The 18,359-nt window shown below is 44.7% G+C and overlaps 1 protein-coding gene across 6 annotated transcripts in view; it reads left to right on the forward strand.

Annotated features, from left to right (window-relative positions):
• Positions 1-17,192, forward strand: part of LOC132446488 (zinc finger protein 281-like) — a 32,259-nt gene extending 15,067 nt beyond the window's left edge. For 2 of the 6 annotated variants that reach the window (XR_009522871.1, XR_009522875.1), the window contains exons 4-8: positions 7,498-7,621; positions 9,235-9,318; positions 12,350-12,468; positions 12,847-15,554; positions 15,615-17,192. Coding sequence is in view for 1 of the 6 variants with exons in the window: in XM_060036807.1 (XP_059892790.1) it covers positions 7,498-7,621; positions 9,235-9,318; positions 12,350-12,468; positions 12,847-14,502 (1,983 nt within the window). In the remaining 5 variants the exon portion in view is untranslated. Of the gene's footprint in view, positions 1-7,497; positions 7,622-9,234; positions 9,319-12,349; positions 12,469-12,846 lie in introns of all 6 variants that reach the window. The other 4 variants (XR_009522872.1, XR_009522873.1, XR_009522874.1 and 1 more) reach the window with 4 other exon arrangements.
• Positions 17,193-18,359: the final 1,167 nt, after the last annotated feature.

Consider the following 18,359-nt stretch of genomic DNA (forward strand, 5'->3'; position numbering starts at 1 on the left):
GAAGAGCGAATGTATTTTATCCCCTCGGGGTTTCCGTACTTGGATATAGGTATTCCAGCTCTCACGCTGTGACTGGGTGACTTCTGATATGTACTAAGTAAACAAGACTATTTTCCCTTCCACGCTTGTGTCATTCTTGTCATATAAATATCTAAGTGCCAACGCTCGGTTACACAAGCGCCTATCTGCTTTGTGAGTGAACCTCGGTCTGTTCGCGATGTCCCTCATAATATTCGAATGTGAAAAAACACTCCCGCGGTACTAGCGCCTAACTGCTTTGTGAATGAGCCTCTGTCTGTTCGCGATGTCCCTCGTTTTAAAGTAAGGAAATGCCCAGCAGGAAGCCGCCGCCCACCAGCACTCTCAAAGAGACGTGTATATATATATATCTCTCCCACTAATTTGAACCATGGCAGGGCTCTAAACTAACTTTTTTCACTGGTTGCACTGGTGCGCCTAACTTTTTTTCTTAGGTGCACCAGCACAAATGTTAGGTGCACCCAAATTTTCGACCTATCGCATTCAACACTGCAGTTTCACAGGTTCACGTTTTTTAAATAGCTGCCCATATGGGCATTATTGAATTGTAAATGAACTAAGAATCTGGTCAACATAAAGTTCTTTATTTGAATGTTTGCACAAGAAAGGTAATTTCACTGAAAAATGTTGGTGCTTAAAGTGCTTCACTGAGCTGAAATCTAACTAAAAACATCTCAAGATAAATGAAATAAAAAGAAAATCTAAATTAAAAGTGCAAGTGTTTTAAACTGAAACTTCAAACTGAACATCTCATGGCTCTATGTCTTGTGGACTATCCTCAATTGCAGTCACATGCCGTGAAACACGCTGTGAAAAATCATTAAATATTATCATAAATAAATATCGTAAATATCAAGATGTAATTAATAATAATGACCAAGTCAAAACATATGAGTATATTAATATTATAGGCTACATGACTCAGGGCATCAGCTAATCAGATGGTCTGCATTTATAACTACTACAGTCATTAGTTACCCACACAGCCCGACACAAAATACAGAAGTTAGCCTAACACACACAACTATCAACCATTGATTTATTATTAATTAATTTATTATTTTTAACAGTCTCATGTTCCTATGCCTACAGGAAAATCATATGTTACCAAAGCAGTCTTCCACCTCCCCCTCTTCCAAAACAGAGCCACATACAATGTCATCATCTGGTAATCTCATGCTAACGTTAACGTTACAGCGTCACTAATGACAGATATGAAAACATTTTCATAATGTTAACGTCCACTGACTTTTATAACGTTACGTTAGGTCTTCAGTTCAGATAAACAACTTACTTTAACGTTACTACACACACGCACGCACGCACGCACGTGCGAGCGCGATAAATAAGTTCATACACAACATACCATTTATGAGCGGGGACTTTGACCGGGGACAGGTCACCCAAAACCGGGATGTCTGGTCACCCTCCTCCACATCCACTCTCTCTGTCTAAACTGTGTGTTCACACCAAACCCGACGGGGCGACAGGATCCCATACAAAGTGAACGTATAGACGCGTATCGGGCGAATTTTTCGCGAGAGAAAACCGGCGACAAGTTTTGATTTATCGCGCAACACTTTCGCCGTGCACAGGCGAGCGCGTTCACGAGGATTTGTGGTGCAACAAATTCGCTCGAGTTGAAATATTTGAACTTTGACGCAAATTTCGCGTGATGACAGCCAATCCGCGTTCAACAGCGTGGCCACTGAGTCACATGTGTAACGTAACAGCCAATCAGCATTCAACCGTCAAACTCAGTGCAGTTCAGTCCGGGGTGAACTGCAGCATGGAGGATAAAGTGAATGTTACCGTTTGCGACTCCCGGAGCTCTATATATAATATAATGGTATATAATATAATATTTGTATATATAATATATCACGGCCAAAAGCTCTGTGCGCCTCCGGGTGGCCGTAGCGCGGGGAGCTCTCGTAGGGATTGGGCTTCTCGGGGTTTGTTTACCGGCGTTGCTATGTTTCCGGTCTTGTGTGTTCGAACGGTTTATTAGGTAGGCCTATCTAATAAATCTCTGTCTATTCAATACTTCATTCACTGCGTCTTCTGTGGTCATTACAATATTATGAATAAACTGTCCCTCCCTCTTCCACAAAAGGTAAAGACATGCAATTAGGGATGGGAATTGATAAAAATTTCACGATTCCGATTCCGCTTATCGATCCGATTCCTTATCGATTCTCTTATCGATTCTCATTGGGTGAGAAAATAAGTATAAATGTGTTTGTTTGCATTACATCTCTTTAATATCTGATCAGAAGTGCTTCTAGTATTAGGAAATTGTACATTGGTCTAGACGAAAAAATATATCGCTTTTTAAGCCCAAATGCCATCATTATGTGCCATACAACTAAAAACACAGACTGAAAACAGCCAAGTAAGAGCTTGTGCCTTTTGGAATTCTAACAGTGCTCATTTGCATTCAACTTGTAACAAAATTAAACTGACATAAACAAAATGAAGCATTGATTAGACAGAGATTTATTAGATGGGCCTACCTAATAAACCGTTGGAACACACAAGACCGGAAACCATAGCAATGCCGGTAAACAAACCCCGAGAAGCCCCATCCCTATGAGAGCTCCCCACGCTACGGCCATCCGGAGGCGACAGAGCTGTTGGCCGTGATATTATATATACAATTATAATATAGTATATAATATATTATATACTATTATATATAGAGATCCGGGAGTCGCAAACTGCAACAATCACTTTCTCCTCCATTCCGCGGTTCACCCGGACTGCACTGCACTGAGTTTGACGGCTGAACGCTGATTGGCTGTTACGTTACACATGTCACTCAGTTATCACGCTGTTGAACACTGATTGGCTGTCATCACGACAAAAACAGCTGGTTGCACCGGTGCGACCTCTGATTTTTTTTAGTCGCACCATTGAGAAATTAGGTCGCATGTGCGACCAAATTGGTCGCACTTTAGAGCCCTGCATGGTTTTGTCGCATTATTGACATATTGACGGCAACTGCGTAAAATAGGCAACCAGATATTCGAATACTTTGAATTCGTGATTTTTTTTCCCAACGAACATTTGAATATAATTTTTGAGCAATTTTTACAGCCCTAATGGATATACGTGCCTTTTTTTTCATAAATATCCTTAATACATAATGGGATGCAGTAAGAATTGAATGCCATTCAGCAAACACAACTTTTCTCGGTTTTGGGACCTCAGTGGTGGAACGAGCTCCCTGACGCTCTCGGGACCGCACAGTCACTCACTATCTTTTGAAAAAGACTCAAGACTCACCTGTTCAGAGTCCACCTCGACACTGCATAGCCACCCTCCCCCTTCTGGCCACCATTGTACACTGTATTTTATTGTATTATAGTACTTATAGTACTAGCAACTAGGGCCCGACCGATATTGATTTTTGAGTGCCGATGCCGATTATTTTCAGAGAAAAATTACGATTACGATTTAATCGCCAGATTAAAAAAAAAAAAAAAAGCATATAAAACGTAGTTTTTGATACCTTAAATACACTTTAAACACTTTTGACGAATATGTGAATTGAATGCAGAACCTTTGAGTGTTTTAGAATACATTTACAGTCAAAAATTAGTGTAATTTAAAATATAAAATAAATAACTAACTCCCAATGTGCTGCGCTCGTGAGCAGTGACTAACACGTGCGTGCTGAGCAGTATAGTCTCACCGTTGGAGTCTACAGTATAACAAATTAACATGGCCTGGGACCTAAAGAAAAACAGGCACAACATGCTCAAACAACGTGTCTTGTGTACATTGGTGAGGTGAGCGCGCAGCTGCCTGAGCGAGCGTGCTTTCATGTTGTACGGTAAAATTCACTCCCCTCTTTTTTACTCCAGCTAAAGTTGTTAGTTAGCTAGGCGAGTAGGAGCGCAATCTGGATACTAAGTGTAATAACATTTCCAAAAAAAAAAAAATAATAATAATAATCGGTTGTAATCAGCGTCTTTTTGGCAGATGTCGATTATTTTCAAAAAGGCTATAATCGGCCGATTAAATCGGCAGGCCGATGAATCGGTCGGGCCCTACTAGCAACTGCAGTAGCTGCTATCATTGCTGTAACACGGAGAATTGGTTAATCTAGCGATTGTTGTACTTGGTTCTATGAACATCCTTTCTGTACCGACAGAGATATATTGCTGTACCGTATTGGTCCGAATATAAGACGACCCTGATTATAAGACGACCCCCGTTTTTCAACACAAACATTTAGAAAAAAAGATTTGCAGATCACATTTGCAGAACAAAGAACTTTTTTTCTTAATAACAATATTAAAAACACAGTGAATTCAACACATGTTATATTAATGACAATAATAATAATGCCAGTAAAGGCCACGGCACTTTCAAGGCAAAATATGTACAGTATGATTCAAAATGAATATCAAGCAATAATCAAGCAACATTGTGAATATTTTTAAAGAACAGAAAATACAGGCCACATATTTAACTAAACTTAACTAAAATTTGCCAAATTTCTCCTCCGATGTCTCTCTATGATCACACACGTCCTCTGCCCCGCTGTGTTCGCTCTCGCTGTCATCGCTCTCCAGCTGCTCCGCTTCCAGCGGCTCCTCCCAAAGCGCGTTTTCTCTGACGTATTCAAAAACTCTCCGGTCAACCTCACTTTGAGGACCACGGTAGGATTTGCGCTGACTGTTGGCATCTTTGAGACGTTGTTTTGGTGCTCGCCATCTTCTTACGTTACACTCCGTGACCCCGAACTTCTTGGCAGTTGTTACTTGACCCTGCCTTTTTGACGACCATTATTTAAAAATTGGCATCATAGCTCCTCCGCTGTTGTTGATTGACCTGAGCCACTTGTCTCTAAATGCCTGTCTTTAAACACCGGTAACGGTCTGGTTGTTACGGACGCTGAACTACTTCTTCCCGGAACCAATTCCTGGCGCCACCTGCGGCCGCGAATGTGTATTGACATTTAAATGGAGAGGCGAAGAAGAGAAACTGCGCTCTGAATACTAGACCCCGAATATAAGACGACCCGACTTTTTCGGACCTTTTTCGAGGGGAAAAAAGGCCGTCTTATATTCTGACCATTACGGTACTTATTGTAAATTGCTTTGGATAAAAGCGTCCGCTAAATGCCCTTAATGTAAATGTCTCCCAAGTAGCGCTATTAAGCAGTGAAGCACGTTAGCAACTAGACCAAAATACTCGTAATGGTAGGTAAAAACAATACTTTATTAAATCATGCAATTGTGATGTAGAACAAAATAAAAATAAAAAGGATTGTGGATCATTTTGATCCATCGATGCATCCTTGAAAAATCTCGGAATTCTCAAATATAAAGGACGCGAAAAGGGCGTGAATTTCCGAGTGTTCTCAATATTGGAACAGTGCTTGTCGGCGTTCTATGACGTAGCGTCCTTAAAAGACAAGCTGTTGCACATGCTTCCTTCACATTGGGAACAGAGCTGAAACGATTCATCGATTGATTCAAATAATTCAATTGCAAAAAAGGATCGAGTCATCGTTTATTTAATTTTACAGCTGAGGTCAGTTTTCCAGAGGTGGGGGTAAGTCACTCATGTGCAAGTCACAAGCAAGTCTCAAGTCATAACCTTCAAGTCTCAAGCAAGTCCCAAGTCACTGTGGTGAGAATCAAGCAAGTCACAAGTCAAGTCATTGCTCAGGTCAAACAAGTCAAGTCATACAAAAATCTGATAATCTAACCCAGTTTCCACATTTAAAAATCGGTAGAGTGAGTGGTTCATAAGTTGAGTTTTATTTCAACATTAACAATAACAATGTCTTAACATTAACAATAACTCAAACTATTCAAAACATTCCAATACCATTATGTGAATAGGCCCAAAACTGAAGGCAGCTCTGTCCATCACAACTGTCCAGGTAGTGGTTCAACTGAATTTGGGGACTGGAACTTGAACCCTCATAATTTTTTTGCGGTATGCTGAGAACAGCCCAGTCTGACGCTCTGGCTCTGACGGTGTAATTTTACTTGAAAATCACTTGAAATCATTATTATAACCCACTTACAGCCACTGAGTTAGAAGTAGCCTACTGACATGAAAATTAAACAAGTCAATCATCTGTGGAACGGGCAGGGCTCGAAAAACTCCAGCCAATGATTTTCAGAACCACTGAGTGGCATTGGACAGTAAGTACGTCAATCAAACGGTCGTACTGCACTCCCCCTCCACCGCTCCCCGTGAGTGACCCCTTTGTGCACGTGCACATACTCAAAGCTCGTGACCCGGAGCAAGCTTCTGTTTGTTGTTATCCTGCGGTAGCTACTGGAGCTAGCTAACTAGCTAATCCACATTTGGACCTAGCACTAGAAGACAACCCTAAACTCCAACCTAGCTAGCCTGGCTCACTCTCGCGCATCTGTGTTCGCGCTCTTGCGTGATTGCGCGTCCATGTACTTGGAATGGGTAGAGTCAGAGTCAGCGTTGAACGAGAGGGGGTAGGACCATTTGAGAAGTGTGTTTTTAAAATCGGCTGCCGTATCGCAAATCCCATATCCAACATTTAATCTAATTTTAAAAAAGTAATTTCGAGTCATCTGTCTCAAGTCGAAGTCAAGTCTCAAGTCATGAAGACCAAGTCAAAGTCAAGTCTTTTATCATTGTTAGTCAAGCAAGTCTCAAGTCCTCAAATTTGCGACTCAAGTCATGTGACTCAAGTCCCCCATGTCTGCAGTTTTCCGCACGGACCATTTTTAGTGAGACACAACTGGCGCATACGCAACCCACAGAACGGACAGACGCGGCATGTTTTGACTTGTTAAGGGGCCAACATTAGCACTTGCTAAAATGGAAGACATGAGCAAAAATAGTGAGGAGAGCCAAACGGGCAGGAGAAAGCGACAGTGAATGTCCAAGGTTTGGGATCATTTCACGTTGAACATTAATGAGAAGACCGTGGTGTGTGTCCACTGCAAGACCGAGCTGGCGTACCACAGCAGCACGACATCCATGCTGCAGCATCTCAACAGAAAACACCCATTCTACTTGGCAGACCGCCGAGTAGAATGGGTGGTTTCTAAATTGGTACTTTAGGTAGAAAATATGGTTTGCTACTCCACGCATTTTTGAAATAAATTTTTTTGATTTTTCAAAAAAAGGAAACAAATTTGTTGTTCATTGTTAATTGACATGTGTTATTTTCTCATGTTTATTTATAATTCCTTTTCAATTAAGCAATGCATGTTTTATCCGATTAATCGATGGAAAAATCGGTAGAATAATCGATTACTAAAATATTCGATAGCTGCAGCCCTAATTGGGAAACATGTAGTGTCGCACTTCCTGAGACTCACCTGCAGCCTCAGCACCACACCCTCTGTGATGTCAGTTCTGACCCCATCCATAAGCACTCTCAAGTTAACTCTCGTCCTCATTTTGATAAATAGTAAAAAAGGTTCAACACACGTTTGGTTTCAGGCCATGCTGCTGGACCCAGACGGCTCCTGCCTGTCGCCGAGCTCCAAACCACACATCTGCGAGCACTGCAGCGCCGCCTTCCGCAGCTCCTACCATCTGCGCAGACATGTGCTCATCCACACAGGTGAGTGGCTCTCGGTGGTCCCAGCAGCTTCACCTCCCTGCACCAGCCTCATCTCTGTGCCCTCTGTTTTACCCTCCTGCTCTTTGACTCAGGAGGTGCCCTCAATCGTCCCAGATGAACACGGTCCAAGCCCGGCAATGTTGTCTCAGAAATTAAATATAACAGGCAATTGGCTCGCTATCTCCTTATCACAACACGTTATGAGCAAGGATACTAATAATAATGTTGCCCTACTCCGGAGATGGCAGTGACCTAGTCCGTGTGATATGTTTTATGTCCTACACTGCAAGCCTCTGGTGCCAGGTCTATAAGCGGACCTAGGACTGAAGCAAGCTGGGAGTCAGCTGTGACTCATTAGTGTGGAAAGCCTTGATCGGCTGTGACTCACTAGTGTGAGAAGCCTTATGGTACGTTTCCACCGGCCGGTTAGGCACAGCTCAGTTACGGCTCGCGTTTTCACCGCCGACAATACCTTTATGGTGGGGCAGGGTTTAAGCTGGATGGCGTTGCCGCGGCAGCTACGTAAGCATTGTGACACCTCATAGCAGCCCGACAGATTGTAGCCTGCTAATAAATCAAAGGAAAAGAAGAATGTTACACAATAAACAAAGAGCAACAATGTAGGATGTCCAAGAAGGACGGCAAACTTTTTCGTGACATTTTCTTCAATAAAAAAGCTTTTGCCGTTGTCCAGAAATACCTTGAGGGTAATGTGTATGATTTTTATTATCCCCCTGTCGCACGGGAGTGATGATTCTCTCGACCAATCAACACACTGCGTGTGTAGTTTGAACTTGTTGGCAACCTCTCAGACCGCTTGGTACCCCAACGGAGGAGCACTGAGAGATAAGTACAGCTATACCCAGCTAAGTCTGGCCCCCGCCCACTTTGGGCGATGGAAACGCGAACAGTTCCATACCTATTCTTACCTAACCGAACCGCACCCACCGGTGGAAACGTCCCATTGGTCACCTCTTTGCTGGGAACTGGACACCAGTTCATGAACCATGGGCTTCCAAATACCATCTAAACCCCACAATATTTATTTGGGTTATTATCAGTGGTTTGTATATGGCTAAATGTTGTCTTTTGTATTTATTTAACTTATTAATTGGTGGTTTTATTAATTCATTACACAAAATCATTCTTTAGAATTTATCACAGGGCTTATTCAGAAGTCCTAGACTGAAGGTATTTGTACTCAACATCTATATTTTCTAATAAAAAAAGTAATTTCCAGTTTTACCCAAAGATGGGAACCTTATGAGATGACCGGGCATTCATGTGTAGGAATAATACAGGCCTGTATATTCTCACATTGAAACTTGGCTATGTTATTACAGTTAACTTCATGGTTTCCTTGCAACAATGACCCTGTGAGAGATGTTGTATACTTCACACCTGCTAGTGTGGGGGCTAGGATGATGGACCCCAGCTGAAAGGTACTGGGTTCAAGGGCCTATCAAGCCTGTAGCTATCGGTGAGCAAGTGGCCTCATCCTGTGAAACTACCTTTTACGAAGGAGCACTGAGCTGGGGGAGGGACGGTGTGACGGGTGCAGGTAGAGTGTAAAATAATGTGGTGAGCTGGTGGTTGTACTCTTGATCGCACAGGTGAGAGGCCCTTTCGGTGCAGTCAGTGCAACATGAGCTTCATCCAGAAGTACCTGCTGCAGAGACATGAGAAGATCCACAGTGGTGAGCCTCCACCCTTCTACCTCTCCATATACACTGAACACTAGACCACGTCCACAGTACGCCACGTCCACACCTGAACGATTGAAAATATTTTGTTATAAAACAAATAGCTTTTTGAAAAAGGATGTCTTTCAGATTAGTCTTGTTCTAAAGACATTGAACGATCTGTCACACTCTAAACCACTGATATTGTTAAGAAAGAAGTGTTTCTAATGTCACGGTCATCGTATGGCATTGGGGAAATGTGTTAACGAGACCTATCTGAAATAAATCTGCTCTCAATGAGCTATTGTGCTTAGGAAGCAAAAAATTGTGAATATTGAACATCACACTGAATTCATACTGCAGATAATATTGCATGTTGCGTTTGTCAACAAACCAAATTACCAAACTAAAAATGTTTCAAAATGAATCAGATTTCATGATGGGCCACTATACTATAATGATTGTACCTCAGGACTGTCTGTAAAGTCTCAACGGCGTGATTTGTTGTTTTTCGTTTGCATATATAATTATAATAGTAGCCTACCAGTATTGACATGTCCCCCAAAGGAATGTCTCAAATTTTACAATATAGCCTGTGAAACTAACACATTGTGTGTTTTGGTCATGTGACAAACACGCACCAGCAAAAGCACAGTAGACTTATCAAGTTTATGATTATACTGACTAATGGTATACTTGGCGTGGGCGGTATTACGAGGGTTAGCAGGGTATTTTGAAATCCCAAAGGTATGATTCAATACCATTTAAAATACAGAAGCCCCTCATTCTTTTAAATGTTTCTCCGATATCCTATAAATATATATTTTTATCTTGTTGGTATGTATTATGGCCTAATTTTGAAGCAGTATATATATTGGTAGACAATAAAGTCTTCGCCGTTGCATTGCTGATGAGACAAATGTAGATTTATCAGCAACGATTAAGTCGGGTAGGTTGAGTTCAGCCAGTGGTACAATTATGGCCACCAGGAACGTCCTGACGTCAACTTAAAGCATGTCTGTATGTATAGCAGCCAACTGCTGCTGCGGTGGTTATTAAAACAACCACACACCCCTAATAGTGGTCTATGTCGTTTGAAAAGTACACATGCACCCGTTGAGATTTTAGATTTTGCTCATTCCCTATCTTTTGATTATTCGATGAGCCATACGTTTCTAAAGCTGTCCAGACTTGTCTGAGTAGTAGGGGTGTGAATTAGAGCCCGACCGATATATCGGCAGGCCGATATTATCGGCCGATATTAGGCATTTTTCAAACTATTCGGTATCGGCATTTATAATGGCAGATAAATTAATATAAAAAAATAAATAAAAAGTCTGCCCACCAGAGGGCGCTCCAACGGCCGAACTCGGTGATTCAGCCAGAGTTAGGTAGAGTGAATGACGGTGATCATCGGTGTTCATGTGTGCAAGTGTGTTCATGGTAAGTTGGCAAATGTCACGAGACATACATTGCTTGAATAACAATTAAAAGAACATCCCCATCAATTCTCTAAAGTCGATAAGCATGACTTAATTCATGACTACCATGTCCAGTTTTGCTGTTGTTACGTCTTAGCTGAGAGTGAAAAGGATTTAAAGGATAACTACAAATAACCAATGTTAGGGAAATGTGTTTGTTTTGTTGCGCGTTTCTGGATTTTTTTTTAATATATATATCGGCCGATATATTGGCATATCGGTTTTTTAAATCACAAAATATTCGTATTGGTATCGGCCTTAAAAATTCTATATCGGTCGGGCTCTAGTGTGAATCTTTGGCTTCAGACGATTCGATTCGATTAACGATTCAGTAGTTGGCGATTCGATTCAAGAACAATATTTTTTTTTTGGAACGATTCGATTCTGTAAACCACGATTCGATTCAGTAACTTTGAACCAAAATTCTATATCCGTGAAATAAACATGCAATAATGTGAGTGAGACTCTCTATTCTTCTGAAAGGTGAAAAAATGAGCTGACTAGCTGATGACGAGTTACGGATTACCGAGCTGCATTTCACAAAATAAACGTGTAAACTAAAGTCTTAAAACATTAATCATAATCGATTCATACGATTTAAAGCATTTATGTCGATTATTGGTGAAGCCAAAGAGATTCATTCTATTTATTTATTTTAGCAGATCGATTTAGTTGAATCGGTAGGACTGACAATCGATTCATCGATGCATCGCATGAATCGTTACACCCCTACTGAGTAGGCTTATTTCTCATTAGACATGGCATTGTAGGCTAGAAAGTCAAATATGGTACAATGACTTCTATCACCAGCAGCTCAGTGTCAACCTTTATTTATATTCATGGTTCTTTGTGCACAAATACAGTGCTTTACTGTGACATCCGGGAAATGTCAGGAAGGTAGGGCAGAAATTAACCAACCTAGACTGAAGCATACAAGGGTTGATAGTTTTTCAAACAAATGTTTTTAAAGTGTTACAATATAGCCTTTAAAACGAACCAATTCTGTTCTTGTGACACAAATATCAATACACACTTGTACGATTTTCAACTCGGTTTTCATTAGTTCTTTCTGAATACATGTAAAATAATAGGTCTGACCCTTCTGTAAACTCAAAGCGACAGAGCTGTTTTAAACAGTTTTAAACACTCTTTGAAGCTCTCAGTTCGAGATGCACAGAGTAGACAGGTGGGGAAAGATGGAGCTAATGTTAAATTTATAGTAATCACAATACTCGAAAGACCCTTTGGGGTCAGAGATCCAAGTTGAATGCTGCATAGTTTCTGTTACAACATGATTACAACACACTGGAACTTCAGATAGAGGTTACTTTTTGATTAGGGTATTTGCTATTGACCCCATGCAATAACCAGCTAGGGGGGATGGGTCCAAACTTCGGACATTTAACAATAAGCATTGGTACTTATAAAAATGTCGATGTAGTAAATGGTGGCGGCTCTGTTAGCAGTGATTAAGGTACATGAGGCCTGATGTCACCATAGATAATTCTCTGAACCCAGGGATCATTCTCTCTCTATATATTAATACACATCGCTTCATTCTGCAGGAGAGAAGCCCTTCTGCTGTGACCAGTGCAACATGCGCTTCATCCAGAAGTACCACATGGAGCGACACAAGAGGACGCACAGTGGCGAGAAGCCTTATCGCTGTGAGACCTGCCAACAGGTAGGGCTCATCAGGGGGCCAGCAGCCACTCCTGCTAGGGCGGCTGATGATTAATCCAACGGGGCAGGATAGTGTGGGTCTAACCCTAACACCAAGGGTCTAACCCAAACCCAGCCTAAATGTTCTGGGTTCCAGACCCAAATCGTAGTCCGATGCCCTTTCCCTATCCTAAATGTTAAAATGCGCTGCTTGCACAGAGGAAATGCCTTATTAATCGATATTCATAATGTCAATACTATAATAGAACTGTTATTTTGTATACAAGGTGTCCCACACTATCCCAATCTTTCAAGCTGATTACTACACGGCCTATACTGAGAATTGGATGATTTAAGGCATAACGTATCAAACTGTTACATTCCCCCCCCTCCCCATCAGTTCTTCTCGAGAACCGATCGGTTACTGAAGCACAAGAGAACCTGTGGAGAAGCCATAAAGAGGGGCCTAGACCCCAGCATGCTGGAGCTCAGCGAAGCGGAGCTGGGCCAGGGCAGCTTCTCGCTCACTCAGGGAAACGCCCCCGCCTCAGGCCGCAAGCGGGCCAAGTCCAAAAACAGCGAGGGTGGCGAGCGCAAGAGGAAGAAGAACGTGGCGGGCGCGTCGTCGTCCTCCGGGGACATGGGCGTGCAGAACTTTGGCATGGAGCAGCTGTCGGGCTCCGGCCCGCAGATACGCACGCCCAAGCTAATGTTCAAGAAAGCCGGCCGCAAGAGCCTGATTCTGGGGGAGGACGCCGGCGGGCAGAAGCTCCTATCCCAGAAGCCCGGAGCCACGGAGCACGCGGCGGGGTCCGGGGACCCAGACGGCATGGGTCTCCTGCTGGGCCCTGGGCCAGCCAAACAGGGCCCAGCCACCACCAGCAACTATGACGACGCCATGCAGTTTGTGAAGAAGCGGCGCTACCTCCACGCGGCCAATAGCGACTACGGGGCGGGCGTCCAACAGGGCCCCCTGGGGCCCGAGCCCACGCTGGCCATGCTGGACAACTCGCCATTGGAGCTCAAGCACGACAAATCAGGCATCCCGGACGAGGTGCTGCAGAGCCTGCTAGAGCACTATTCCCACAAGACAGATGGCGCACAGCACCACCACCACCACCACCACCACCAGCAGCAGCAGCAGCAGCACCACCAGCACCACCTCGACGTCAACTTTGACCTCTCAGACCACCCCCACCACGTGGACCTGCAGCCGGCCGCCCCCGTTACCCCCGAGCTGGAGGAGGACGAGTCGGGCGGGGACAAGACGGTGGTGATGAGCGAGTACTCCAAGTTCCTCCTGCAGGCACTGGAGCGCACCAGTCACAGCGGCCCGTTCCCCAGCCTGGGCCCCAGCGGGCCCTTCCCCACGCCTTTCCCCCTGCTGGCGAGCAGCTCCAGTCCCACGGGGCCGCTGTTCTCGGAGAAGCACGTGTACTCCACGTCGACGCTGGAGTGCGTCTACCCCCCCGCCATCGCCTCCCCGCTGCCGGTGGCACCGCCACCGTCCGCCAGCAGTTCCGCCTCCTCGACCGCCGCCGCCTCCTCCTCCTCCGCCAGCTCCAAGTCGAGCCACTACGGCCTGCTGGTGGGCTCGCCCGCCCAGCCCGCCTTCCACCTGGGCGTGGAGCAGCAGCAGCTCACCCCCTCCCAGGAGCTGACGGAGCAGCTGGAGAAGCAGCATTCCCCCGGGGCCTTCGGGCTGCCGCCTCCCCAGGACCTTTCGTCCCCCGGGGAGGGCCCCAAGAGAGCCCCGGGCCCAAAGGCCGGGGGCGGTGGAGCCACTGCCAACGGCTTGGGATACCCGGACCTGGCGGCGACGCTGGACGGGCCCAAGGAATCCCCCTACCAGATAGAGAACTTTGCGCAGGCCTTCGGTTCCCAGTTCAAGTCCGGGCGCCACACGCCGCTGGGGGGCTACGGCCCCGGGGGAGAGGCGGACCCCCGCATACGGACGGCCGTCTCCGAATTCTCAGGGTACACCAGTCTGCTGGCCGATGTCGGCGAGCCGGTGAGCGCGGGGGTCAAGACCCCGACAAGCCAAAGCTTCAGATAAGGGTCACGTGTCGGCCCTGGGTCCGGCAGGGGACAGGGCTTCCTTGCGGGGAGCCCCTCCCCCATTCTCTTACTTTGCGTTTCGTAGCGCGGCAACATACAGGAACAGATGAACAGAAGAACACGGAAATGAAACACTGCCAATGTCGATACTCTACCAGGGAGGGTCTTCCATGGCCTCAAATGCAATTTTAAAAAAATATTCATTTTTTTTGTACTATGTATTTAGTCTTTCTTTTTTTGTAGAGTAGTGGGTAAGATGAACATAAACCGTAGATATAAATGTAATTTAAAGACATTTAGAGGGTAGCTATGAACATGCTTGATTTATTTTTGTTGAATTTCTTACTCTGAAACTTGTGTTTTAGTGATCACCAGGCCATTGTAAAGTAATAACTGATGATGTTGATCGTTTCAATAATGTTTGTTGCAGGGAAAGGCCCAGAATTCAAATGGCAAAAAAAGTATATATTGTCTGTTACAAAATGTATTAACTCAGGAAATAGGCAAAATTGTGTAATAAGAATTGTATTTTGAGATGCAATGAGTTCACTTTTTACAGGTGTACTTTAAGACTAAAAAGCTTTCTTTTTTCTTATTATTTTTTTTTTTTACTCACGAAAAAGTTCCAGAAGCTTCCATTTTGTTTCATGTTTTGATTTCTGTACAGCTTTGTCGAGATTATGGTACAGTTGTGTCGATGTGAAGATATCCACTGACGCATGTTTTACTTTTAAATATTTCTTTTTTATAAAGGGCTACTTGTGCACAACAGTTCAAATGGATTCTTGTTGTTTTTAAACGCTCGCTCACACCAGACTGTTAACCCAAATCCAACGATCGATATTTGGTACGTTTTAAGGCCAGCGGTCAACGAAAATACCCCCCCCGTTACCCGCGGTGCCCCTGGTTAACCATGTGGCCCCTGGTTACCCACGGTGCCCCTGGTTAACGGCTGTGCCCCTGGTAAACCATGTGGCCCCTGGTTAACGGCTGTGCCCCTGGTTAACCATGTGGCCCCTGGTTAACCGCTGTGGCCCCTGGTTAACCGCTGTGGCCCCTGGTTAACCGCTGTGGCCCCTGGTTAACCAAGTGGCCCCTGGTTAACCGCAGTGGCCCCTGGTTAACCGCTGTGCCCCTGAGCGCAGGACTCCTGTACGTCGGCAGGGCGTGCTGTATACCTGGTCTATTCCAATCCTCGCTGGGACTTTCCAGTTCGTCAAATTAATCAAAAAGCACTTTTTTTTCTTTTTTTTAAACAAAAACAACGTTTGATCTAACAGGAACCCATCCGGACGTGCGTGTTGACTGATGGTTTATATTAGTTTTTAACGAGGAGAAAACTGTGAACGGGGAGTAAGGAGTCTATGGGCTTAGATAAGAGTTGATATGCATGGGCATTTAGATGTACTCTTTTAATGGGTGGGTGGGTAATGTAAAAAATATGAAATGCCATAACTTTCTTACTATACAATATTCTGCGAGTACCTCTTTTGTATTTAAGTTGTCTTGAGAGAGGGACAGAAATGCTGGAATCGCTGTTTATTTTTTATGACAATGTTTTTTTTTTATATCACACTGTTGGGAAGTTCTGACCGCTGGATGCGTCCATAACCTGTTACATTGTATTTATTCTCCTCTCGCTGCACACGCCTAGTTTGAAGCGTGTTCAAAAAAACAATCCTGTTTCGCTTTATTGCCACCTCCTTGATTTATCAACCCCAAAGATCACACACTGCAGTGATCCAGGGCACACTACGCCTCTTATCTCCCCCACACCCCACTGCAACTACCAACAACTAGTATTTTATACAGTCCCCAACGCTCTTGTGAGGGCGGTCGTGTGCTCACAATAGAACCATGGCCTTCGCTGTCTTCCAGGGGCGCTGTCCGGCCAGCCAGGGTCTAACTTCTCCTACATCTGTGAGCTCTACAACCAAGAGACTTTGAAGCACATCGGTTTGCAGGGAAAAAAGACTGACTGATGACCAGCTTTACTAATTCACGTGCACACACTATGCTTTCAGCGAAGAGGGAGGAACAAGCAGTTAAGAGATGGAGCAAAAGATGGACGGGGGAGAGAAATGTCCACCAATAGGATTGACCTAAATATACCTCATATCATTGACGCGTTAAAAGGCAGGGATGTGCGTTTCTTGTATGTTATGGAAACATTTGTAGGATAGGTTGTTTAATCATCTGACACAGCACCCGTGTTTACATTGTTTCTTTTTTTGAGACTGCAATTGACTTGTTGAAATGCAAATGTATAATTTTATTTTTATTTTATTTTGGGTCTGTAAAAGCATTCACGCCGTGCAGTGTTCAATTCTCGATGCCTAGGGGAGAACGATTTTTTTTTTCTCATCCTATATCCGGTATTTCTGTTACTCGCCATAATGTGTTTTTATATGATCTGTAGAAGGACATTGTTTACAAAAATGTACAAAACACTAAAAATTTGTTCATTTGTTTTGGGTGTCTTGATCTGACCTGCATGACGATACCATGTTTCTATGGCTTCCTTCAGGTCATCTCAACACCAGATTTTGTAGCAGAACCTCCGTTCTCCCTTTGGTTGGATTTCTTGTGCATCCCTTTGTGAAATGGTTTCCAGGGCTGTAACGGTTAACTTTATGAATGGATTAGAAAAGCCAATAAAAAAAAAATAAGCATTTGTTATAAAAAAAATGGTTGGTTTTTATTTTTAATTTTTTATGGTTTCATTTAGAAGGTTTTTCCTCTACTGACTTTAGACATTTCATAACAGATGAACACTTACAATAACAAATACTCTCATCTCATCTCATTTTCTTCCGCTTATCCGGGGTCGGGTCGCGGGGGGAGCAGCTCAAGCAGGGGGCCCCAGACTTCCCTTTCCCGGGCCACATTGACCAACTCTGACGGGGGGATCCCGAGGCGTTCCCAGGCCAGTGTTGAGATATAATCTCTCCACCTAGTCCTGGGTCTTCCCCGAGGTCTCCTCCCCACTGGACGTGCCTGAAACACCTCCCAAGGAAGGCGCCCAGTGGGCATCCTTACCAGATGCCCGAACCACCTCAGCTGACTCCTTTCTAAGTAAAGGAGCAGCGGCTCTAATCCGAGTTCCTCACGGATGGCTGAGCTTCTCACCCTATCCCTAAGGGAGACGCCAACCACCCTTCTGAGAAAACTCATCTCGGCCGCTTGTACCCGCGATCTCGTCCTTTCGGTCATCACCCAGCCCTCATGACCATAGGTGAGGATAGGAACGAAGATCGACCGGTAGATCGAGAGCTTTGCCTTGCGGCTCAGCTCTCTTTTCGTCACAACGGTGCGGTAAAGCGAACGCAATACCGCCCCCGCTGCTCCGATTCTCCGGCCAATCTCACGTTCCATAGTACCCTCACTCGCGAACAAGACCCCGAGGTACTTGAACTCCTTAACTTGGGCTAAGGACTCATTTCCTACCCGGAGTAAGCAATCCATCGGTTTCCTGCTAAGAGTCATGGCCTCAGATTTAGCGGTGCTGATCCTCATCCCAGCCGCTTCACACTCGGCCGCCAGCCGATCCAGTGAGTGCTGAAGGTCACAGGCCGATGATCCCATGAGGACCACATCATCTGCAAAAAGCAGTGACGAGATCCTCAGACCACCGAACTGCAACCCCTCCCCACCACGACTACGCCTCGATATCCTGTCCATGTATATCACAAACAGGATTGGTGACAAGGCGCAGCCCTGGCGGAGCCCAGCACCCACCGAGAACGAAACTGACTGGCTGCCGAGGACGCGAACACAGCACTCGCTTTGGGAGTACAGGGATTGGATGGCCCTGAGGATAGACCCCCTTACCCCATACTCCCGCAGCACCTCCCA

The sequence above is a fragment of the Gadus macrocephalus genome, chromosome 18, assembly GCF_031168955.1.
Source record: "Gadus macrocephalus chromosome 18, ASM3116895v1".
Lineage (NCBI taxonomy): Eukaryota > Metazoa > Chordata > Actinopteri > Gadiformes > Gadidae > Gadus > Gadus macrocephalus.